This window comes from Anopheles stephensi, chromosome X (assembly GCF_013141755.1).
Source record: "Anopheles stephensi strain Indian chromosome X, UCI_ANSTEP_V1.0, whole genome shotgun sequence".
Taxonomy (NCBI): Eukaryota; Metazoa; Arthropoda; class Insecta; order Diptera; family Culicidae; genus Anopheles; species Anopheles stephensi.
The window spans coordinates 4,170,241-4,196,715 of record NC_050201.1 but is presented as its reverse complement, the minus strand read 5'-3'; the positions used below and the strand labels follow the sequence as shown (position 1 = coordinate 4,196,715).

General features: G+C 47.7%; 2 protein-coding genes across 3 annotated transcripts; one reads left to right on the top strand and one right to left on the bottom strand.

Annotated features, from left to right (window-relative positions):
• Positions 1-1,464: 1,464 nt before the first annotated feature.
• On the bottom strand, positions 1,465-10,345 carry LOC118505170 (actin-5C). 2 transcript variants are annotated; one of them, XM_036040611.1, is made up of 2 exons: positions 10,019-10,345; positions 1,465-3,470 (listed from the first exon to the last, which is right to left on the bottom strand). In XM_036040611.1, the coding sequence occupies exon 2, from the start codon at positions 3,463-3,465 to the stop codon at positions 2,335-2,337; it is 1,131 nt and encodes a 376-aa protein (XP_035896504.1). In that variant the 5' UTR covers positions 3,466-3,470; positions 10,019-10,345; the 3' UTR covers positions 1,465-2,334. The 2 variants fall into 2 exon arrangements, with proteins under 2 accessions (XP_035896504.1, XP_035896494.1); XM_036040601.1 differs by lacking the exon at positions 10,019-10,345 and adding an exon at positions 5,445-5,720.
• LOC118508902 lies at positions 7,431-26,475 on the top strand. The gene is made up of 4 exons (XM_036049209.1): positions 7,431-7,459; positions 7,508-7,646; positions 8,611-8,728; positions 24,848-26,475. The coding sequence occupies exons 1-4, from the start codon at positions 7,431-7,433 to the stop codon at positions 24,862-24,864; spliced, it is 303 nt and encodes a 100-aa protein (XP_035905102.1). The 3' UTR covers positions 24,865-26,475.

Genomic DNA, 26,475 nt, shown 5'->3' with positions numbered 1-26,475 from the left:
AGTACACTTCTCACTTCCAGCTGCAACTTTCAATCCTTCACAACCGTAAACAATGGAAATTTTGCTGTTTATTGTACAAAAATTATAGTTTAAAAAATATCGTTACTCCTAGGTTGTGTGGATTGTCGTTACAAATTTATCAAACAAAATCGGATGAATTGACAGCTCGTTTATGGTATCTAGTTCTTTACTTGACAACTTGTATGGGACGCATACAAGCTTGTGTGCAAATAAGCTATAAAACCGTTTATAGCTTTACGATCACAGTGGTAAGGCAACATGATAATAAAAAGTTTTTTTTAATTTTTTTCCAACCTTCAATGAGTAGGTAACAGTGATGGGAATATCGACTCCGGAGCCGAGAGACTCGCTCCAACTGGCTCCTAAACAATTTGAAGCAGACGGCGAAACAAATCTTATTCGGAGTCAACTCCTTTGGCTCCTTTGGAAGCCTTTGGTTCGCCGGTAGTTGGTTTTAGTAGCCGGCTCCGGAGCGTCCATCTCATGTAGATAGATACCTCGCCTTCCTACTTCCTTCCTTTAGTAGATAATTTACAGGTCCTGTCGTGTGAAAACCGGCGCTGCTACCTCTTCAACCCTAACGCTAGAATTAAAACTTTTGTCTAAATAAATCATTTAAGAGGTAGTAGCGGCTCTGGTCTTTACACATCAGAACCAGTAAACCAGGTCAAATCTCATCCGAACAATTAATGCCCGAACGCAGGTTATAGCATAGCCTCCAGCCAACTGGTAGGCACCCAGCCCGTGGTGGAGCGATATACAACGCAAGAACTTGTTACCCAAACACCACGGTTTCCTCAATCTCCCTAGAACTGCATGCATATCACAGGCAAAAGGTCAAAATTTCAAGTAAGCGGGGAGATTATCTGGACCACCCCCAAGAACGCTATACAAAATTATGTACATTATGTGGCCGGATGTGATCTTAGACTGGGTCTCAACGCTTTACAGAAATTCATGGTCTGCTTAGGCTCTAAACCTCAAGTGATATGGGTCTACAATAGACTTCCTTGACTAAGTTTACTCGAGCTAGATATTCAGTCCTACATATGGTAAGGCAGCGACGATCCGGAAGTCAATACCAAGTCCTCCGGCGACTCTGCCATCAGTCGCACCATTTCTACTGGTTTCCTGATAGATACACCGTACCAAGATAGGATGTTGGACAGTCTTTCGCACGACAGGACCGTATCGTATCGGAGTCATTCAGCCTACAGTACTGCATATGCAGCTTCCAGCCAGTGTAGTTACCACACCGAGGACTAACATGCCTCAAAGGCGTTCAACAGGAAATTTCTTTCGCCTAAGGTTTCTTTCATTAGTTTTCTCCGGAGCACAGGAGAATCGCGTACATACCCCCCGAGGACGTTCACAACGCGGACAATCACCGAAAAAACACCATAGATGCAAAAAAAACAGTCGCCGCCAGCGCTTTCCCGGATAATCAATACAGAGCATATCTATATTTTTTGTGCAGAATCGTCAGAATCTAGGCTAAAGAAGGAATGTATAGATCTCGCACAGTTCTTATACGCTACACACACACACACACACACACCGTGTTGTATATGTGAACAACGGATGGTCTCAACTCATCTACTTCTTGTTTCGTGAATTTTGCTCCAACAGCAGGCTCCCGAAGAAGAAATTAAATTGTTGTAAGATGATCAGAAAAGCGAAGAAAGCGAATGATAAATAGGAAGAGTTGGTTGGGCAAAAGAGAGATGTGTTTGTGTGTGTGTACGGGGGTGTGGTGTTACGTCCCGTATGTGTGTTCGATTCGCGCTTTTACGTAAAGAGATGTGATGTGATTCTGCTTAACAGGCGCGCGCGCGCATTCCTTTCGTTAGATCCTTCCCCTTCTTCTTGCAGCATTATCCTTGGGAATAGTAACTTGATATCAATACTCTGTGCTGCGCGTCACACGTCAACACGTCTTTTCTCCTCTCTTACAGTTTAATATCTTCTCCCTTCCCATCGTTTTCCACATGGACAAAACTATAATACCGCGCCTACTAATTATATGAACCGCCACCAAAAAGAAAGGAATGCAACCACTAGGGGGCGAGAGGAGGAGTAGCGAAGAGGGGGACAAATAAATAACCCGATTGCGAATTCGTTTTCTTTTTTTTTCTTCATAATAGGTAGGTGTATTCTTGATCGACGAATTCGTAAACACACGTAAATTCAGCGATAACGATGCCGGCGCGTGTGTGCTTGAAAGTGCTTAGAAAGTGTTTAGTAAATGTGTTTGTGTGAGTGTGTCTGCATGTGTGTGTGTGTTTGTGTGTGTATGTGGTGGTGTGCTGCTGCTTAGAAGCACTTTCGGTGAACAATGGATGGGCCGGACTCGTCGTACTCCTGCTTGGAGATCCACATCTGCTGGAAGGTGGAAAGCGAGGCCAGGATGGAACCGCCGATCCAGACGGAGTATTTGCGCTCCGGCGGTGCAATGATCTTGATCTTCATCGTGGATGGTGCGAGGGCGGTGATCTCCTTCTGCATGCGGTCAGCAATACCCGGGTACATGGTGGTACCGCCGGACAGCACCGTGTTGGCGTACAGATCCTTTCGGATATCGACGTCGCACTTCATGATCGAGTTGTACGTCGTCTCGTGGATGCCGCACGCTTCCATACCCAGGAACGACGGCTGGAACAGTGCCTCCGGGCAACGGAAACGCTCGTTGCCGATGGTGATGACCTGCCCGTCGGGCAGCTCGTAGCTCTTCTCCAGCGAGCTGGACGAGGCAGCGGTGGCCATCTCCTGCTCGAAGTCGAGCGCGACGTAGCACAGCTTCTCCTTGATGTCGCGGACAATTTCACGCTCAGCGGTGGTGGTGAACGAGTAGCCGCGCTCGGTCAGGATCTTCATCAGATAGTCGGTGAGATCGCGACCGGCCAGATCGAGACGCAGGATTGCGTGGGGCAGTGCGTAACCTTCGTAGATCGGCACGGTATGTGAGACACCGTCACCCGAATCCAGCACAATACCGGTGGTACGACCGGACGCGTACAGCGACAGGACGGCCTGGATCGCAACGTACATTGCGGGTGTGTTGAAGGTTTCGAACATGATCTGGGTCATCTTCTCGCGGTTAGCCTTTGGGTTGAGCGGTGCCTCCGTCAGCAGCACCGGGTGCTCCTCCGGCGCAACACGCAGCTCGTTGTAGAACGTGTGGTGCCAGATCTTCTCCATATCGTCCCAGTTGGTGACGATACCGTGCTCGATCGGGTATTTCAGCGTCAGGATACCACGCTTGCTCTGGGCCTCGTCACCGACGTACGAATCTTTCTGGCCCATGCCAACCATCACGCCCTGATGACGGGGGCGTCCCACGATCGATGGGAAGACGGCACGTGGTGCGTCATCCCCGGCGAAACCGGCCTTGCACATACCGGATCCGTTGTCGACAACCAGCGCAGCAACCTCTTCGTCGCACATCTTGGCTGTAGAAAGGAAAGGAACGAACAGGGGGGAGAGAAAACAAATTTAATATACAATGCTCACACGTACTCTTTTTATGGTGTATACGGTATATAATAACGGCATTAAGTATCATAAAACTGATGTGTCACTTGTACGGAACTTGCTTTGTAGAGGAGAGGCCATGAGTGTGTGCACATCGGGAGGGCATATCAGAGATGAGCCGTACTTAATTTAGTCATTACATTTTACAGGGATCAATAGGCTAAATTTTACAATCACTAATTGCTAGCTATTAGTCATGGACAGACAACAGGTAGAAGACCAGTTACTGATGCAAGACACATCTCAATAAAATATAATTCCGCTTTAAATGCACAATTTGAGTAATGCTTCTTATACAACCGATAATTTGGAGTCCCTTTCTATTCGACTTAGCGAGCTGCTACGTGGGCTGTTCTACGCGATACCCGACCCGTGTCTATGTCGTGCCATTAAACGACACAATAAAAAAAATCATTTATCTAAACAAAATATTTTTTTGTAACTAAAAACCTACACATAATTAGTTTAAAATACAATAATTCTCCTTTACGAAAAGGCTGAAAATACGATTTTTGCTTAAAATATTCAAATTAAATTTAAAATCCTAACGTAGACGAGATGACATTAATGACCGTTACAAAAAAAAATTTAAACCAAAAGAAAGCCGCTCAAGTGCATGCGCGCTTGAAATCTATCGCCCAATACGAAGACAGCTCTCGCGTTGAAATCTTTTGATATTACAACAGAAAACGAACTCCTTTCGCCACCAAAAGAAGGCACAAAAATATTAAACAAATATTCTTCCGAATGTGTTTCCCAGACTAGAGATAGCGCTGTACAGAATAATTCTGCATTCCCTTCTTCGCATTAGTCATGCCCTCACACTCCTTTTGCCTGCAGCCGCCTTCAGTCGAATGGGCAACGCCCTGGGATGTATCACACACACACACACACCTCTTTCGGGTGAACAAGAAAAAACGGACAAGTACCGGGTAGCTTAAAACTGATGTTTCAAGTGCTGGAAAATGGAATTCTGTCCATTAGATATCCCGCGAATTAACCTCCCAAGGGAAGTAGGCAAATACGATTTTTGTCAGCCCCCAACCCATAACCTCACTATCAAGCATCTTTTCCGTAAAAAGCCGGGAAAGGACAACGCGCACACGCACTCGCACAAATGGCATCATCGGTTTTACCCGGTGAAAATGCGAGAAGTGCCGTCTGGCCGGATATAAAACCCTTGTGCGCACACACACACGTACGCTGGGTGGAAAAGTAGGGTTAGAAGACCGAAGCCATCATCATCATCCTTCGCCTCTTTCTTTTGGAGGCTTATGTAGGTGCGCGCACACCGAGAACCCACACACACAGGCTCTCATGGACGCGGCACACTATGCACACACACACACAGCCATTAAAAAGAAAAGCCGTTTCCCGAAGAACCGTATCTTCTAGTGGGTGCACCGCGTCAGCAAAAAGGCAGCGAAAAATCCCCGTTACTACTAAATATGTGCTCCTCCCGAGAAAGAGAATCCGAGCAATTGAGGCGTTTGATTGATGGATGAAATATGTCCGTGTGTCGGCGGCCGTTCTCTCGGGTAGAACGTTAATTCTGATTGAATTTCCCCCATTTTATTGGGCGCGGTGGAAGTTTCTCGATAGCCGGAGCACACACACACACCATCATCATCACCGGGGTGGATGATCTTTAGGATATTCGAAATTTTGCACTACAATATCTGGCAGCAAATGGCTGCCGGAACACGAAAAACGCCATCGCGAAATTCCTCATTTTCTAAACCCTGTGACTAACACACACTACTGCGAAATTGCACCCAAAAAGCCGCTCTTCAAACATTCTAACTTCCTGGAAGCGCATAAACTCTATTACAACCAATCTAAATTTAAAAAGAGTTTTTGTATCTTAAGATGTTGGTAACTAAAATCTCTACCTTTTGTGGTTTTCTTTGACTGGTTTTCAAAAAAAAAACACCAAAATCTTCACTTCTTCTCCAAGGTAGAAAGAGCACTGAGAGCACACAAGAACACTTTCAGCGAACTGGTTACCGTACTGGTTGACGTCTAGGCACAGAATGTTCGACCGCACGGAGGAGCTTTCGTTTTTGGCTCGTGTGACGCATTGCCTTTACGCGGCCGATGCGGCATCAGAGCGAGAGAGAGCGCGAGCGAGCAGCCGTCCGAGCGGGAAAGGGGCCGGCTGCGTATCAGCTTTCGCTCCGTACCGGACAGCACTGCGCTCTCTCTGGATTGCGAATTCCTTTCTCGCTCATCCCACCAGTCCCGTGTACTTGCTTGGTGCGCTGTGTGCGTTGCATTACTAATATTCTCGGAACGCAGCCGTCGAATCATCAACTAAAATTGCCATTTTTCTTCCTCTACAAATATTTGCAGAGCTTTATAGTTCAAATAGAGGCAACGCAAAAAAGCCAAAACTAACCTCCAAAGCATTGTTACTTGCATAAAGGCGTTTTTGTTTCAACAAGAAAAAAAACCGGCCGTCGGTTAAAATTTGAACGCTAAGTACGAGCGTGTGAGAGAGAGAGCGTGAGAGCTTTAGGGGCTTCCACGAAAACGAAAATTCGCTCTCGCGATGCCACTTCGCTCTCGAAGCCAATCGACCAATGGCGTTAACATGACCAGTATGACCATATATGGCAATGTTTGAAAAATGCGTTGCGTTCCAGCCACCGAGCCAAAACCGTTGAACGACGAGACCGGCCTGTGTGCCTCTCTCCCTTTCGCGTCCGGCTTGCTGCTTCCATCTACCGCAGCCATCTCGCTCGCGCTATGTAACTTCCACACAACACACACATTGAGGCACCGTACGTTTACACGTACTAAAGCTCTTTTCCTGCAGTGTGTGTTTGTTGCTAACAATTTCGAAGCGGCTTCAGAAGCCGGCATTCGGCTAACCCCTTTCCCCCCTCTCTCTTTCCTCTACATCCACCCTTCTACCATTACCGACCTCATCCGCCCATCCCGTGGAAGGCCACAGACAGAATTCACACACCGCTTTATCGCCGCTTGCAAAGGCGACTGGGAATGTTTCGCTTCTGCACCTTCTTCCACCGCGGCACTATCAGCGCTTCAACAAATCCGCTTTTGTGAACTTGAAAATTTCCAGCGAAGTCTCGGGCTTCACGGGGTTTTACAAGTGCCCCGTCTATTCCCGTATCGCATGGGTCCAATTTTGTTTTTTCGAGTGCAGAAGACTTATTTGCGCTAAAAAGATTACACACGGTTTTGATATCCACCGTGGGTAGGTCCTCCGGTGCTAAAACAAAATAAAATAAAAACTCGCCTTGCGGACAACACTTCTTCGAACGGTTGTCGCAAATTTGTATGTAGCGTTGGTAGATCGATCGTTCGAACGAATTACGGATGTGACCCGGATCGGTGGCTTCTGGTATTGTCGGTTCAGCATTGGCAGCGGTAGGAACGATGACGGCAGTTTCGATGTTGTTCAAGCTGGTGTATACAGCGGTAGAGCATAGCAGCTCGTTCGGGGCGAACGACACGTTCCCTGAAGCTTTGAGGAGAAATGGGGATTTGTGGGAAAGAAGCAATCGTGGTAAAGATACGCGTGAAACCGGTTTTTGAGGTTAGGGAAAGATTGTTGTCACCCGCGTCACGCCTGTCACCGCACCGCACTGCACCGTGCAACATAACCTCCAAAGAAGGAGCAAGCGAAAGAGAGAGAGAGAGTGAGAGATACCGGACAATGAATGGCTTTCCTTTGGCACTTTCCGGGAAGCTGGCTGGCACACCGGGTGAAATCATGACGTCGCAAGGTGTATCGGAGAAAACACATCCGGTCGTAGCAAGATGATAATTCTTCCGGCTACAGTATGCTCTTTCTCTCTCTCTCTTTCACTGCTCTGCTCTTGCAGGATGAAGCATAATGACGTAGCAAAACGATGACGTGTCAAGCGGTACCATCGGTGACGTAAGCCAGCCGGTAGCGCCGAGCCCTGTCCCACAGTTGCCGGTTCAGAGGAAAAATCAAGTATCAGGAAGCCACAAATGGCAGGCCACAAAGGAAAAAGCAGTTGTCGGTATCGATTAAGCACCGCCACGAAGAAGGACCCGGAAGCTGGATTTCGGGGTTGAGGAGAGACATTTTTCGCCAAGAGGTAAGGTAGGAAGAGGAATTGCACTGGAAATAGGCACCCCAGTGTACACAAGTGTATCAGGTGCAGGGAAAATGTTCCGTTGTAAAATTGTAACATAACAATCTCAAAGCGGTATCGGTACCACCCGATACGATGACGTCACGCCATTCAAGCAAAACACCCGTCGACCACTGCCACTTGTGGAGCATGAAGCTACTCCAATGAGAAAACGGAGCAAGAAGAACGGTTTATCAGGTGCAGCATAAAAAGGTTGAACATAACCTCAAAACGGTACCGGCAAAATCCCGGGTAGCGATGACGTCACCGCTAAGGCATGGTAGCGCTAGCGCTCCCGCAAATTCCGATTCCGATGTAGGTGCCACCTTGCGGTATGAAAAGGATAGTTAAGGGAAGAGATAACATGTTCCGGCCAGCGATCCACGGGGACAAGGGACACAGGGCAAGCAACAATCCTTCGGTGCGTCGTTTTTTTTCGGGATACAATCCTGATCCATACTAACCTTCGTTGGGAATAGTTATCACAGTCGTTACAACTAGTTCGGTATGGTCAGGGAAGTTTTGAACCTCTAGTGTGGTTTTTGTAATTTTTCCCTTGGACACCATTGCGGAATTTAAAAGGGAAAATGTCGCAGGTATTGAAGGGAACGCTATTCAATTTGCACTACCGGAAACACTGCCACGGTAGCGCTGCTGCTCATCATGAAGCCTTTTTCCCAGCCTCCTATGATCGAATAATCTGTCACCTGTGCACCCTTTTTTGTGGGCGCAAGGGCGCACCCTTCATGATTCGTTTGACGTTTCATTTTTAAAATTGTGGCGACTTTAAAAATTTCCACGGCATTCAAGTCTACGAAAGACTCGCTAGGTTTGGGAAGCAGAGGTCTAGGAGGAAAGATATCGGAGAAAACAATTCCGTGTTTTGTAGTTGCCTCCAATTGATTTTAATTTTCTTCTGCGCTTGTAGCTTTCCTTCACGCACGGGTGCGGATTATGGCCCGGAGGAGGAACAGGAGGAGAAATGCGTACGAGGAAAATCAACCCTGGCAGAGGCTGGGAAGAGATATCTCTTCCGATACGAGCCGGTAAGTTTTCTTTTTTACCCTGATAAATAATTCAACCGGAAAGGCTCCCCAGGTACATGGGGTTTCGACTACAATTGCTAGTGGCTGACCCAGTAGTGCCAGTAGTAGGAAAGCACATGCTGCGGGAGAAATTTCAACGCCCGAGAGAAAACACGCGGTAAAGCTATGTTCCCCATTTTTTCGATGTCTTGATCATCCCTTAATGGGCCTGCTGTTTGCGATAGTCCAAACTGTGTGTTCTGTTTAAATTACAAGGTGCTCTTTTCCATATTCAGCTATTGCTCACCTTGCCAGTCTTCGACTGGGCACAATTGATCTGTGAGTTAAGTGATGACCCCCGTAACAGCATTGACCCATCTACACAATCAATGAGGTGCATAGATTGTAGATCTACGGTCAAGGCGAAGATAGTAAACGCACGCCGTACATCACCAGAGGAGGCCTCAAGTAATCAGGTATGATGTTGATGTGGGCGGGAGGGGGTTGTAGAATTTGTTTGTTTGGTTGGTTAGTGTATAGAGACACTTTGAGTCATCAGACTTCATTCTTCTCGATGGGAGTTCTGACTACGTTTGCCAGCAGTTTCACCAACAAGCACACGGATAGATCCTTCATTCAAGCAGAATCTTCATTCATGCCTGTTTCAATGAATCGTGGAAAAAGCTTTTCTTGTTTGGCAGACCTTTGCTGCCCAAACATTGGGTTTTGATTGATGGTGTGAGATATGTTTGCTGCTTGCTAATGGTGCACCGTGTATGATTCCTTCCTTGCGAGATAGGGGTGCCGTGTGATCACTGACTGCTCACCACAAGCATTTGCCAATTTTGCAAACCAAGGCAAGCAATTGGACAAATGGCACAAGAGTATCGTAGGAACATCGTTAGGTACACTTCCCCAGTGGGTGCAGAACACAGTTATATACACATTAGTCCTTAAGTGCACGCTATTTGCCTGCAAGATGGCGCCCCCAGGGGGAAGGATCGTTCTCTCGGCAGTTTGTTTGATTGGGTGTGAAGATGGCTGTAGCTGATGATTATGACGCGATGCTGTTGTACTACACAGAATACACTTGTACAATCGTCCTGTAGCGTTCATTTTCCTCTGTTTCTTTTTGTTTTTTTTGCAAAGAGCACAAACCAACTGTTCCAAGACACGAGGAGCAGGTGTATCACTTTCATCAAATGAATCGTCCAAATCGTCCCCACACTGCAATGTTCATCAAACTTGGCCGCCCCCCCTCAAAAACATAACTAAGACTATAAGTTTGGCAGTTTGCTGCCGATTACTTACATTTGGTTTTGTTAACACGAAAAAATTAATAAATAAATAGATACTCGTACACTTTCTGCCAGTGGGCACCGGGGGCTTTTATGCACTGCCTGATGTTCACACTCACAAGACGCGGACAAAAATCGGGTCTCGGTCACTACACTTCACTAAAAGCACGGTTGCTGGTGCAGCTGTCGTTTGTGTGTCGTTCCTGGTGCGTTGTGCGTTGATGACGTGACGTGGCGTACTGCAGCAGGATATTGAGCCTGATTTGTTTACGCTACGGTTTTGTTTGCTCTTCTAGTAACTGGACACGTCTTGACTGACTGGCTACACAAACTGAAATGGTACGATTATTGAACAGCCGGCTGATTTTAAATAGTAGCACCATCCCAATCCCCGGACCCCCTCGGCACCTGGATCGACCGATCGAGAGCATGGCGAGCGTCGCGTTTTTGACCATATATGGTATTCCGATGGCAGTACGGGAGGCTAGCGCGCACTCACACAGCGATGCTATAAACCCCGGTTTGTTTGAATCGAAATCGGAAGTACGGAAGAGCGGATACACAGCAGCAGCAACAGCAGCGTTAGCGTTCGGTTCCTCCCCCAGTATGGGTGAGCGAGCGCAGCATGCGTGATGGGGGGGGGGGGGGAGGGTGCCGGGTGCGACATGCATCTTGCTTGTCCTTCCGCCAAGCCAAGCGGGCTACGATGGCGAGCGCTAGAGCGAGACCCGAGAATGAGCGGAGAATATGGCGAGAGCGCATACATATGCTGTGCGTGGGGCAATACAACGGTTTTGTGAGGGGTGAGGAGAGGTGTATGCTGCCGTGCGGCTGTAGGCGCGGAATGTTGACTCACCGCTCGGCTGGTCGCGCCCCGGACGTTTATGGGGATGATGCTGGGGCAGCGATCGTGATGGGCCGGCACGGCGAAGGACCAAATCGAAACCGAGGAAAGCTTGACCGAGTGCTTTCCTTAGACGGTCGGCGGTGAGTAAAATTTTCGCTTTTCCATCGGAGTGCTTGTGAATCAGTGCGTCGTTTCGCCGAAGCTTCAATGCGCATCCGCTCTCACTCTTGCTCTCTCTCTAGGGGTTGCTGTTTAGGCACACGCAGGTACTGACGAACAATCGAAATTGAGAAGAGAAAAGGAAGATTGGTCCACAGTGCACACAATGCACAAAGATGCCCACTGTGTGTCCTGCCCTAGTACTGAATATTCTAACTTTAACATAGTTTGATTTTGATGTAGACAATGTGAAGGATGCAATAGCCGAAAAATAGGGGCGGGTATGGTTAGGAAGTTAACCGAATTGCCTATGTCTGGTCGATACCTTCGTTGAACGCTTGTCTTGTGAGAGTCTTGGATATGTTAGAACGCTGAAAGATCGTGTGATCATACATACCATGAGGTATAGCCCAAAAAAGATAGATCCAATAATACTGATCGTATAAAGCAAAATATTACGATGACTATTCATACTAGCGTGATGCGAAGCCATCGGTACTAGGTGTCAGGAAAGATGCTCTTTAGTCACCGTCATCAAGGCACAATTAATCTCACCTTTGCTGCAGAAATCTCTAGTAGAGATGTAGCGGCGTATTTAGCTTGAGGCGCAATTCAAGGTGACTGTGGCTAGCATTTGCCTATAAAAAATGTATTGCCCTTCAATCACCTGATTCGTCCGTTCAAAATATGTTTGTCACCACTAGTACGGATGTGTTCTAGCACGACGTCCATCTATGAATCAGTTGCTTCGGCAGCTAAACTATGTCTTCTTTAACCTCTCCTGCATCACGCGCAATAAACGCGTAGATGCATCACTGGACGCTCGGGCATTGATCACAGTAGAACAAATCAAAACAATCATAACGTTTTCATGCCTGAACAACAGTAAGCTACATGTTGGATACTGCTGCTGCTACACTAACACCAGCAAGCGAATTTAAAACGATCGCTAGCTTCGAGTAGCATCCACGGAAGTTGATCACACTGCTTTGCATGGCAGGTGTATTAGTATAGCGCGGAGATGTTTGATTCATACTGCTTTGTCGCATCGGACGATGCGTTCACGTGCCTGTGCAGTCGAGAACCACCTTTTTCCAGGAAAAAAAGCAATTAAACCTTGAGAGACAACCGAGTCACACGCATCATGATGCAGTAATGAATCAGTGCGTGCCATGCACTTTTAGCACGGGCTTGGTAAAGTTGGGTGAAGTTTGATGCCCGGGAACACCGTGATGGATAATCTGACATCCGATAAGCACGTTCAAGAAAAATCAAAAGCTATCGTTGTGAAGACTGGACAGGATGGAAAATGCAATGTCAGCGATAAGGGATACACTCTTCACACATCTATTTTAAGGAAATGAAGTCATGACATGGAGTATAAGTATGTAAAGTGAAGTACTAACTAGACATACCTAGGCATGACGTACTCTAGGTACATTTCGAAGTAGAGCTGTTATCAATAGCACTCAAAGCCTTAAACTTGAACTAGGAGACCGATCAGAAAGACGAAATAACTAGTCTACAGATACGGGACAGCCTAGCCTATTACTTAAATTAATGTAGAGTGGAGTGGAGAGAGCCCAGCAAGTGACAGAAAATCCCACCAAATCTTCCAATCAATTGGGATTGTGACTTGCTAATGGGCGACGTCATGCGCTTTGCATGAATGAAAACCTTCATTCTGCCTTGATGACATCATGGCGAATGCAGCTTGAGATACGGGGGGACCCTTCTCATCGACATCGACAAATCTACGCTGGCTGCAAAAAAAAAAGGGTTTGGTGCAAAACAAAGAGCTATAGATTGCGAGTTTGCTTCACTGATTCACGCCCGATATCTCGTGGAGTGTGTGAATCATGGGCCCTCGTTGTTAAAAAACAAATATTTTTGAAATGGACTGGAATGCATCAACATCTTCATTTAAAACAAAAAAAAGGTGATATACACTCTAACACGCCGGTATGGTAGAATTGGGAAGTTTTGTATAATTTGCAATCATTAGTTTTTGCTCTATTAAAGCGAGAAGCATTCTAGAGATTTGGAAGACATGCAGCACCAGTGGTGAGGAAAAAGGAATTGCGAAGGAAGTTAAGGACAGAAGGAAGCGTAGAAGCTTCCTCCCGATATAGACAAACGTGCGCGGTACGCTGAGAATAGGAATGTAGCCATTAAAGGTGCGTTTCTTCATTTCTGCTTTAGCATATAACGCCACCCCCCCCCCCCCCCCCCCCGTACCTCATCGGGATTCGCTGTTACCGGCTTCCGGTGTACGTGATGATGATGCTTGCCTATAGTGCTTCCGATCGGTGCAGCTTATACGCCGCGCCAGAAGAAGAATTCATAATCGGAAACACAAGGTAAGACCCGGCATTAAATCACTCGGCAGTAAGAAAAAAAAAAACGGGTAAGATGTGAAAAGCATGATCCGAATGGTGTATAACTACCATCGGCTACCATTACCATCCCAGCAACCGGAAGCGATGTCACACGGCCTCTCACTCTTTCACTCTCGCTCGTCTTTTGGGAAGGATTTCTGCCAAGCATTGCGAGCATTGGTGAGCTCCAGGCCAGGTCTGGCGCATCGAAAAGTGATGGACCACGTTTGAGGCACAGTAGTCCAAGATTTGGACTTGCCATACACTTCACGCACTCGATCGTTGGTGGTGGTGGTGTTGGTACTCTTCCTTAACCGGTCCATGCTGTAACGTGCATCGATGGAAGCGCAGTGAATTATTGTTTCTAGCTAGGTTCTTGCTATTTTCTTCGCGTACCGCCACCCGTACCGGAGCGCATTGACCCAAAAGGTGCCTCGTCTAAACTACAAAGTAATCAAAAAGTTCTTCCCATCTCGGCGAAGGTTTTTCTCGACTTTTTTTTTCTTCTTATTCCACCCTTTCCGGTACCCTAGCGCGCCTTCCATCTTGCGCTTCGTTCGCAATGAGAACGAAGTCTCGCGCTTGATCGCCATCCACCGGGTCCCGTGTGGACTCGGCTGGTGAAGATGGTACAGTGCTGGACGGCACACTGCACGAAGCCTCGGCAAACCTTACCGATCGCCTGTGTAGCTGGTGAAGTGCTTTAATTGTTATTATTCCTTCCACTGCCATACCTCCAACGCGAAGGTTTCTCTCTCTACCCTTAATTGATAATCTACCACTGTTTGGGGGGATGTTTTTTTTTAACCGAAAACTGGTTTCTCGCTCTTCGGCAGTACAACACGGATTGCGCTCATCCTACGCCTATAAATATAACATTAGGGGATCGAAATGATAAATTATCATTATTACTGAAAAGTGCACCTGTGTGTTGCCCAATGTTAGGTCCACCGTACGGCAGCCACGGAACAACTTCTTGAGGTACCTCACGATCCAAGCATCGCGTGGAGATCACCTATGCCTGTTGTGCAAAAACATCACGAGCATCGGCGAAAGAGCAAGGCGAGCAACAAAAAGAAGAGAACTTCCACCCATAAAATGCAACGGATTCCCGCAACGTGGAAAATGGACGGAACGGCCGGCCGAACGGTCCAACATTCGCACAAAAATCATCCACGAATGCAGTGCAGGCTTTTGCTTGGTTGGTTGGCCACGGCAAGATATTTATAAGCTTCAATCGCTCTTCCTCTCTAACCTAGATAGTTCAAGCACCTTTTTTTCCGCATCGCGTTCAGAGATTACATTTTTAGGCGAATGAACTTGTTTTTCCTTTTTTCTTCGCAGCATTTTGCTGTTTCGATTTTGGGGGCCGGTGTGATTCCCAACAACGGTGCGGCGAGGGGGCGATGGGCAATGAAGAAAATCCGTGAGGGTTCAGCGTTTATTGCATGCGTTGGATAAAATTGGTGAGCTGTGGCAAAGCACACCGGCAACGGCGAACAAGTCGTGGAGTTCGTCAAGCAAGACGTGGAACTATCCCGAAGAGAAACGGACACTTTATTTTTGCCGCCATTGCAAATTTTGGTTTGCTCGTCAAGAAATTCTTGGTGAAGAGCCCGCTACGTTCGTTAGAATCGTGGTTAGTTATCTCAGTAAGGTATCAACTCACAGAAAATAGGAAAAACTCCGAATGGTCATATTGGCCTAGGTACAATGTTAACTAGGTGTACTTGGGCAGAGGAGCTCCCAGGCGATCACCTTTCCGGTGATTTTATTTTTGCACCCTTATGCAGGGTAGGGCCTCGCAGAGCATCAATTCCTACATGTTTGTACTGTGCTGTTGTTCCGGTGCTACAGCTATCGCTCATTCTACCTCGATTTCAAACGAGCTGCCAATCGATTAGTACTGTCGAATTTGACCTCCAGTTACAACCAACTCGCCCAGCGTTAAGATCCGCATGCTTGTTGTGTCGCTTTATCGGATATTGAACAACAAAAAATCGACAACATGGTGCTTCATGCGCGACACACATATCCAGCCGGAATCAGAGCGCGCAGAGTCACCGGAATCTGGGTGCAGATATTGAATCCAAATTCGCCCTACGGTTCGCGGGCACACGTTTCGGAAAGGGGGAAAACTCCGGAAGTTTCGGGCAGAACTCATTCGGTCGTACCACCCGGAACGGTAGTAATGCTGTCCTGCTTGATTAGAGCCATCACAATACGTTGCAGCCTCGGTTCCGTAGCGCTGGGTGCGGAGATTGTCCGCAAAAAAAAAAACGCAACAATAGATATACCGAAACACCGGCATCATTAGGGTGCGGCGGTGGTGGCGGCCTATGTGGGAAGCGGGTCAGATGCGTGCCACTCTCGTGTTTTGATGGTTTTGATAGTGTGGTTGGTGTATATGGGCGAGCGCAGGCAGCAGTTGTGCAGTCCACCACGACCGAAGCGGTGAAGACCTTCACCATATATGGGCATCGCCGGATGATTCCAAAACGGCTGGCTGGCTTTGCCACACCACCATTCACTCGGTACCCAGCTCCGCTGGTACCGGCGCTGGTTGCCGTGAGAGCCAACAGAGAATGCGCCCCAGACAGAGCAACGGAGAGTGAAACCACCTTTGACATATGGCTTCCGAAGGATGGAAGGCTCTCACATGTTCGATAGTTCTGGCCAGGCTCTCGGACTCTTGAAGCGCGCAAGTCGCCAAGAGTACACGGTGTGCTGAGCGAATACAGCACGTGAAGGTCACGTTTTGAGAAAGCCGGTAGTCCCGGTAAGGTGCAACCTCAAGGTGTGTGTGTGTGTAGAATTAATGCTTGGATATTGAGGATATTGAAGATACAGAAGTTTGGCTTCCTCAACTTACTGCTGAGAATATGCCAGCAGATGCTCAATGTTTCGCACAGAAATTCATTTATCTACCCTCAATTAAACCATTCCAAGGTTTTGAATCCATTTTTGCGATGATCCATGAAAAAGGGGTTAACGACCCTACTTCCCACCTGCCGCTCGTGCACCCTTGGGTGGAACAGGCCGGCGAAAGAAAACTGTCAGTTACTATTCGCAAGAAGATTGGCAAGTTGTGGCTTGCTCGTAGCGATTTCCCACCACGATGGTTTGGTTTTCTTCTCTCGTGAAAAGGGTTTTGTGCTGTTTTTTTGCATGAGTATGGGTAACACACCATAGGAGTGCCTATGCGACAGATACCGATGAATAATGCACATGCGCCCTTGGCTGCGAACGCTCGTGGCGTTCATACCACCCCCACCCCCAGAGGTGTAGGCAATGTGTATCAACAACCGGATGGGCCCATCATAGCGCTTCGGCTTGCTGGTTCCATTCCAACACCAATACATCGATCCCAATGCCGGCAGGGATTGTCTGTGTTTTGACCATACCATTCTTCACCGATTTGTGCCATCCCGGGGATGGGTCGGTTCTTCCTGACCCTTCGAATTCGCTCCATACACCCATGAAACCGTACACAGTTTGCCCAACAATCAAGTTGCTCCGGGTGATGGATGGGAGGTAAAGCTGTTGTGGCTGGTTGAAAAGTAAGCGGGGCCAACCAAAGCCAACGAACCGGGACAGACAGGGCCTCGCAAAACTGGGCTCGTTTGGACGAGTCATGAAAAGTACTGGAAAAGAGAGAGAAAGTGTGTGTGTGTGTGTATGGGGGCGTCTGTGTGAACGTGTATGTGTGTATACGACTTATGCTTGGTCGTCTTGCGATGTACGGCTTGCCGGCTTCAGGCTGCTATGGTGTGCGAGTGCAGAGCACGCGCGTTCTTTGCCATATATGGAAATGATTTTGGTTTTATTACTGCTGCTTCGCGTTCGGACGAACTATTGTGGCAATTTTGTTTTTGGTCTGCCTGCACGGTTTTGTACTTCTTCAGCCGTTTTTCTGCTGTTGTTGTTGGTTATTGCTGCCGATATCTTTAAGGCTTGCTTCTTTCTTAGCTTGCTTTCCGTTCAAATGGATTGAAGTTCATTCACACTTGCACAAGAACATCGGCGCAGGAAGAAGGTCCTATATCCGCAACTGATGCCACCATAAAGATAGATTTATAATACATCAAATCGAAGAAGCGATGTTCAGACAACTTCAGATATTCCAGACTTGCGTAGCGAAATCGTCACGCGTCGTAGGCGTCCATTGATGTCTTGTCAAAATCGGGCATCCCGTCCCCGGGTGAAACTGTACCATGGTTGGAAGTGGTCGTCGCCATCATGGCAAGCCGAGCCCAGCTCCCCGAGCTCTCGTTTAAGCCCTTTTTTATATCACTCAGACGCACTCACAATCAATAACCAAATATGGAAACATTGCCATACGCTGCGAGCTTCGGGCAACCGGCTTTGAAATGCAATCGCCTTCAAACGATCGCTGCTTTTGGCTTAATTATTAATATTGACCCCTTACGCATGGTCGGCATTGCGGCTGCACGACCACACGGCCAAAAAGGAGGGTGCGTTTCACTTGTTCCAGTGTATTTTTATGAATTGATGAATTGAAAAGCGTGCCAGATGAGGCAGCGAGCAGTATTATTAAGAAGTTGATAATATCTTGCAGCAAACTGCAGCTGGACGTAGACGAGTCATCCAGTTGTCGCACAACGGATGTATAACCCCGATACGACCCAGTGGGGAATTATCAGACATTTTAACTATTTGCCCAACTGCACAACACACAGTTCTGTGACGGGCAGCGGGTATTCAGCAGCATCACTGTACGCAAGATATCTGCGCAAATAGCCACACCCCACAAGTGGGACACAACAACAGTCAGCCGCGCTGCAAACTCCGACCCCTGCAGGCAAACCGCGTGTGCATCAAGGGTGTGCTGCTGGTCGGATTCATTGACCTACGACAATTGTGCTCGTCCGAGGGAGGAAAACATGGGTTGGCAATCTGGTGGTTGCTATCGTGCGTCGTCCTCCGACCTCCATTTCTCTCGTGCTTTTGCTCGATGCTGTAAGCTATCGTTCGCTTTAGATAAGAAAAAAAAATGCTATCAATGGCTTTCCTGCGAAATAGTTGGGTTGAAATGAACAAAAAGCATTGATGCTGTAGCGGGAGCGAACGAGAGAAGAGCGTCCAGACCTAGAAGACGACCACGCTCCAGAGTTCCAGACAGACGGTAAACTACCTCACTACCGCCGCCATTTTCGCTCCAGCATCAGCACAGACGCGCTAAGCAACTAACTAACCTCATTACGATACCCTCGCTGTAATTGTCCTGGTGATGGGTCTGGAACTTTGTGGAACGTGCTATTTTTCGCTATAGAATTTCAATTGCAGACGGGGTGCAATTCCGTGGCTTCTTGTCTGAAACGCCACAGATATTCGCAATTCAATTTAACCTGACTGACTGTTAGCTTTTGTGGGTTTCAGTCAAATAGTCAGATGAATAGTTACGGTCTCATTGAAATTGATGACAAATTCATAATGTCCATGTCCAGCAAAGAAAAACAGATATTAGCAAGGTCCAATAGGTCGTAAAATTATCACCCTTCCCTCAAAAGGTTTCCAATTAGATAAACGACCTGAGCTTGGACGCTCGATTACTGCTGGCGATTGAAATAAAGCATGCATCTCCACACATAGCGTGATGCTTCACACGCTACGATGGTATCGACGCGTGCCCTTAGCTCAAGTCTCTAGCGCGAGATTTAATAGGCTCCATTCCATTGTAATGAGCCACCCGCCCGCCAATGGTACGTGATTTCGTTCGTATTTTTGCTCAAGTGCAGTCTGCATGCTAGTGGCGTGTGGGGACCATTAAGAGAGAGGCAAAAGCAAAAAAAACTGATGCACAGACTTTCGATAAAAGAGTGAGAGTCCGCACTTTTTAAAACAACAGCACCATCCTCAACATTGATAACACCTGCTCCTTTTCCGTTGGAGGCTTCAGCTTCAGCTCGGTCGTCGTAAACTGTTTTACTGAGTTGAGAGCGATGCGCTGGAAGATGCGTCGGAAATTTATGGTTTATAATAATTCAGCATTTCGTTGTTTATGACGCTAGTACCCTCGATGTGCATTGGATGTGTGTTGTAGAGTTGGTGGATTTTTTAATTGTACTCATAAACGTAACCTGCCTCTCGCGATTTTGTTTTTTGCTTCTTCTCTAGTAGAAAACTATCGGCAATAAGGAAAAATGCAATATAGTTTCTACTTTGGCTCGGGAGGTCTTGGCCGGCCATTACTGGCTCCTTTGACCCATCCGTAGATGGGTAGTGTATAGGTTTTTAATATTTGCTTCACAAATATGAGTTCGTGTGATGAGTCATGTGGAACCACTTTGAACGACCAACGGTGCTCCAGTGATACTATGAATATCGCTTGACGGTTTCCAAGATTTTGTATGACTCATAGTTACCATAGCTGCCTGTACGATTGTTTGTGTTGTTGTGTGCATTAGTAATACGACTTGCTTGAGGTACACCTATGTGAACAACGACTTGTGGGAAACCTCAGACCTTCCACAAAACTGTTTCCAGCAATATGGGATGATATCCCTAACGTACCAAACGAAGTTATTAAGCAACGATCGAACATAAATGATGAATTGGTAGGATAAAAAATGATATTGATATGTCTTATTTTACGTATAGGGCAATCAGCTTTACAAAAAAGCATCTCTCGATACATCAACAAGCCCATCCTGGGTTCAAATCGCAGTCTGAGCGAACCCTGCCCCCGTAAATAGCATTGATTATCCGGCTCTGGACACCAAATTAGTCAACAGAAAGCAGTAGGCTGACGGACTAGTTGTGGAGTCAACTTTGAAAAAACGAAGAAGAAGAAGCTGTACGTCAATTCCTTAAATGGCTGCTACGTTTGCTATTTCGGTTTCATGTGGACCGCACATGATAAGTAAGAGACGACTACACACACAAAAAAAAAACGCCATCACCGCCACACCGACCAACACGGTCCGATAAGGAAGGTCAACTATGGAGCTAATTTTCGCAATCCATTCTTGGTTGGCGAGTGCCGAAGGTTGCTGGGCGCACGGTCCGCAAATGGTGTTTCGCTTCGATCATCCTCAGGAATTGCGTGATCCGTGCGCCAGACTTTTTGGGAATACTTGCTTGACAAGCCGGGTTGAAACAAGAGGGAAAGCTTCGGTTTCGTAGGCGCGCTCGCGCTAGAAGCCGCGTGGCCTAGTGCCCGAAACACTCGCCGGAGGTGGTTAACCTTCGTCATTGCGTTGACCGAAAACGGCGTTGCTCTCGTTGGGCGAGAGGATCATAAGATGGGTTTTGTTGAGCGGGCATAAAACAACCACCCCCCTCCGCCGACCCGGGCCCAACCTCTTGGAAGCTGCAAGGGTGTAAGTGTGATCATATAAGGCGAAATAAATTCGTTTGCCTAGGTGTGCAGTGTGGATAAGTATGGATCGCGTAACAAGTTGTCGCTGCTACTGCTGTACCATATTTAGTCATCGCGCTGTTCGATGTCGGCGACCGAGGCGATCACCCGGACGGTGAGCGAGCGGGATCATCCTGCCGCGCCGGGCCGGTCCCTTGTAGCAGCATAGTCGTCGTCACCGATCCATTGACGCGAGAGAATAATTGGAGGGAGCTCTGTGCCAACAAATGTATCAACACCATGTCTGGCGAGTCAGATCGATTCGGGGTCGAGCGGAGTTTAAGGGGAAGCAGAAATACGGAAGTACTCTGACTCGCTGAGATGTGTGCGAGAAATCTAGGCCAGCTATCAATCTTACAATGTTGTCGATGGACTACCGCGCGGTGTCCTTGGGCAAAAGTGTAAATGATTCCAATCATGGGCGATTGTTTGTTTGATAGGCTATTGGACAAGACTCCAAATCAATGGGTGGGATGGCGCTTGATGAACTTTGGAGCATTGGAGGACACATTGGAAGGAATTTTGGGAATCTGACACCCATGAAAAAGCCTAGATCTTATCGTAAACCCTTGTCTAGCTATTATGACAGACGCGGTTATCTACAGCATGACAGCGATGATGTCTCTCACATCTCTCAAAAAACTAGCTGACCGATATCAGGACCACTGAATGAACCTGACTCACTTGGGCGAATTCGAATCGAACGAGGATCTAGAATCTGGGTACAGTTCAGGCATAAAAGGAACGGGGCTTAATAAGGTTATCATCGCGCGCGCGCGCACTCTCGTTCATCCGCTTGGTCGAGTCTAGAAGCGGTCGGCCGGATAGACAGACAGACAGGCGACAGTCACAATAAGTGTGTATCCCTCTCGATGTTAACCTTGGGACTCCCAGTCCCTCCCCTCTCTCCCGTCTCCACTTCGACCCATCGTCTCGGTTGCCTGTGGCTAACGAATGCATCCAGGGTCGTAATGCGCGGTGTTGGTGTGCACATGATGCAAGGCAGCAACCGCGATCAGAGTTTGTCGAGGGGGGTTTGCTGTTTCCTTTTTTTTGTGTTCGCCTGCGGTACTACCGCTGCCCGGTTCGCAATATGTTAAACAGGTCAAGATCACCCGGGGAGGTGATCCGCGTCTGTGCGTGTGTGTGTGTTTAATGTGTATGCACATAGCCATGTGACCATGGATGGCGATAAAGCGATGGTCGGCCAATCTTCTTCCCTGACCCATTCTGATGTGCTGAGCTGTTCATTGATGTGTGCGCTACTAGGGTGTTGAGGAGGCACTACACTGAGTCACTTATATAAATATCTAGCAACGTGCTACGCTGGAAGTTGCAAAAGAGCAATCCTGGTCGATAAGATAAGGGAGAGCGAGTTAATGCACACAGTTACGAATTACGATAATTTCTTCACAACTTCATCGATAGCCCACGATTACAACCCAATCACACATGGTCAATATATGTAACATCTGTCGTTTGTCTCGACAACCTTCCCTGCATGTTAATATCTGACAAGGCTGTACACACAATGTTTTGGGTCGTTCTTTCGGGGGTAAAAAGGGCTGACCTATGCCTTCCACAAGGCGCCACCGAAAAAAAAAAGAAACGTACCGTAGCGCGCGAAGATAGCGCTCTAGCCTTGTGTTTGGGGTGGTGTACACTTGACATTGACGGGCACGCAAAACCTGCCACGCAACACTTCACACCAGACACGGGACTTCTCGACGCCGGGGCAGGGTTGCAGTGCATTGGCAATGGCAATACAAAAAAAAAGGCTGATATCTTCACGCTCTTTCCGTTACGCTAAGCGTAAGCTCTGGTGGGGGCAAAATGGTGGAAAAGCTGTGGTGAGAGTGCGTGTGAAAAGGGTTTGAGTGAAGGAAAATCGTAGTACGTGTGGACCTGCGAAAGGCCAGCATACTCATGAGGGGTATCTTAGACTTATCTGATGTTGCGTCCACGCAACTACATTTATTTTTGAGGAGAAATGGTGTGACATGTGTAGTTACTGGAACTTCAAAAACATACATCAAGAAAAATAAGCTCAATGACACGGGTGAAGCCATATGATGATGTCAAGTAGTTTTGCGCACCAACAAACCCCCAAAATCTTGAACAGTTTATCTTGTTTTTGAGTCTTCAGTCCTCAGTACTGCATTTCACCTACTTCATGGCGCTTGCTGCTGCTGAGTCCGCTTAGCATTGCCGAGCCAGCAGTCGTCTAGTCTCTCTCTTTCTCTCTCTTCAATAGCTGAGGCTGATTGGTGTGAGGTAGTCAACTTTGCCATCGTACGTGGGACGTTTAGGACTCGCGCTACTTCCATTGATCGTTCTTGATGCTCTCTACGCCTCGACGGCTCGCGCCGTGTAGATGTTCCCGAGAAGGCCGATGCGAAGGTGGCCATGCACGGAAGGTTGCATGCCGGATCCATCCACGAGCGGGCGTTACACCGATACAGATGGCGCACACGCGGCGTAGGCGCGAAGTCGCTCGCACACGGCGCCCAACCGAAGGCACGTATTTGCAAGTGGAAAAACAAGCAAGCAAGCAAGCAAAAACCAAATCCGACCACCCTTGATCCACTCTCGTAGAAGATACATAAAACCCAACGCATTTCAAATGGGTATTTCGACGGTTATGGGAACCAAACCAAAACAAAACAGAGGGAGAGAGAGAGAGAGAGAGCGCCCAACGCACGTAAAACAGAAAGCTTACGTTGGTAAATGTTCCGTACCCAGACAGCGTAATGTCTGGACGCTCCAGATTGATGTCTAGTAAGTCTAGCAAATAGAGTCCAGCAACTGTTGCTTTAAAGACACGAAGACCTGAACCTTTAGTCGTTCACCAGGGACACCATCAGGGAAGAGAAGCTTAGAGGCAGACTACGTTCACAGACCCGGCTGCGCTTGTGCCGTAAAGTCCGCCGAATACGGTCATAAGTGTGCGCACACCTCTTCGCACGTAACGCACGTAACGCACGGTCGTCGCAAGACGTTGTCCAAATGATCGACACGCGTTGATGCGTGGGTGCGGATATATCCGGTGGCGAGGTATCGGCTGGTAGTGTGTTGGCCCTTGGGTGACGGTCTACCATCGCTCGATAGCTCAGGTGGGACGTTTTGAGGGTTGTTACGGTTAGCTGTGATGGCGTATTGGGCAGATTTTCCACCGCAAAGAGCGCGGACACGGACAAATGCAGACTCTAGCGGTGATGCCCATTTTTCTGCACTACCCTCAAGAAAAGCTAACAAGCTAACGGGAACGGAACGGTTTTTCCTCGATTTTTGAAAGGGGCATACCGTTAAAAGAGAAAGAGAGGCGATCTTGGACGGTAAAGTTAGCGCAGTTCAATCGTACCGAGTATTATCCGTTAGTATCTGGACGCGGATTGGTCCAGAGTAGCATACGATAGGACCTTGGTGAATTTCTGATTCTAGGATACTTCTACCACCAAGAAGAACATCAATATCCAAGCCACCAAAAATTGCGCGAACTTGGAATTTTTTTTTCCTTCTCCAGGTTCGCAACGTTCGCGCACCTTTACTTCGTAGCGGCCTGTCGGCTGACCGTCTTGCTGGGTTTGGTATTTCAGCTATATACAGTTATCGCGTGGGAAATTAAAAAAGTCACGGAGGTATCAAATTACCCCGCTCGTCATATCGGTTCGTGCTTTCAATGTCAACTGCTCCGGAGCTGCTCCGGAACGTGTGGTAAGTTTAGGGGGGGGGGCTTTAATTAAACATTTCTTTGAGGAACGCATGATGTCCCAAAATCGCTTGATCGCTCAAATCTATAAACGTGAGTCTTTGTCCGGTCGGCCAAGTGTACAGCAACTCGATTGATAAAACCCTCCCGACCTCTGATAGGGGAAGGTCCACTGATAAATGGGGCATCGGCGAGCGTGAGTCGATTGCGTATCTACAGGTTGACAGTAACGAAGCTGAAGGAATTTTGCGCAATTACGGTGACGCTGAAATCTAATGACGGGCAGAAGTTACTATCACTGGGGCGCACCCCGTACAGCGTGTGTTGTGGAATGTTAAGTTGTGTGTTTTTCTCTTTTTTTATTGCAGTTGAAGTGCGTCCATGATGCCACCACTCAGGCAGGAATTCACGTTCGCCAAGCACTGCCCAGCGTGGTGGTGACGTCATTCAGAGGTGTTTGGAGGCAAAACCGGCTGGGCCGGAAATCTGGAACCAAATTGGTCAATCTGAGGTACTCTCGTTATCTAGCAATCGATTTTCCGTTTATCCAAATTTGCCGACAGCTGCAACTGATGGGTTAAAAACAACATCAGCGTCGAACCGAGGAGTGTTGGAGTGCCGGCAGCAGCAGGTGATGTGGCGGGGTATAACTGCAAAAATACCGATCGATGTTCTCATTTTCATTTAGAGATATTTCCATAGAGCTGCTTGCTTCTGCCGCTCAATACTTTCCAATACTCCAAAAGCCCGTGTACTTTCACGGAGAAAATCCCCTCCGGGCGAGCCTCGATCGACGTCCAGGTTCTAACGGGAGATCTGGCCCAGTCGAACGGCAGTGAGGAATGTGGACCACGTACGCCGTCAACACGAGATCGTTGCTGCTGCTCTAAAACCGAACTTTGGTAGCAGCAGCAGCAGCAGCAGTACCTTGAAGTTGAAGACTTCACATTAAGTTTGGGTGCATAAAAGCTCTGGTGGTTGCGCTATAGCTCTCTAGCTGACGCTTCTTCTTCGCTTTTTTTGTTCTCTCGCCGAGGAAGCTACGAAACGAGCTAATCTGTAGAAGCGGGAATCGTCGTGTTGGGGCATGGAAGGTGTGTTACACCAGAGGTGGTGTGCAGGTCAATGGCATTGAACGCTGGATTTATTATTATCATGTTTTCTCCGTTGCATGTACTGTTTTGGTAGCGGTAGCAGATACGTATCTGGTCCGCTGGATGAGTGATTAAATTATTGAAGGCTCTCAGATACGGCGGCGGGGCTGTACCCGAAATCTGAGTTTTGAGATTTAGCACTCCAATCAATCTGATTAGACCATCACACGCGTTACCCTTTTGTCGAGGCTCCGGTGTACCTAGGGTTTTTTGTTACCCTTCACGATTTGATCAGCTATTAGCCGGAAGATAGCTCTAGGCGCATATCTGCAGTAATATAACTCTTATCTTCAGCCGCGAAAACTGGTGCCATTTGCCCCTCGGAGACCGGCCGAGTCTGGAGGGATCTCTTCGAAGGCTGTGCGGTGACGTGCGCCGCAGACGTGTAAAAAGTAGGCAAGCAAGAAGAGCAAGTAAATTAACAGTCGTACCGAGGGAACAGACAAAGCCCCAACATGGTCGAAAGACCATCTTGCTGTGGGTCTCCTAATTAGTGGAGCATACCACTAACAGGGAAAAATAGCCGCCAAAGACTGAGAGAGAGAGAGGAAGAAAATCTCCGAAAAGCGTTCAGGTTAGCTGTGGCGTTGAGGTGTGTGCAGTGAAAGCATCACTGCATCACTCATCCCGTAGCTGGTACATCGCACCACCATCATCAGCTCACCTATATATCTATATAAATATATTGCCGGTTTAAACGCTCGCACGCCAACCGGGGGCCGGACGACTCTCGATAGCAATTCAACCGTGGCTCCTCAGCCACAACCTAATTAGAGCGTTCGCCCTACCATAAGGATTGAATGGTAGGGTAAATAAATTAATATTTATTTTGAAGAAATTAA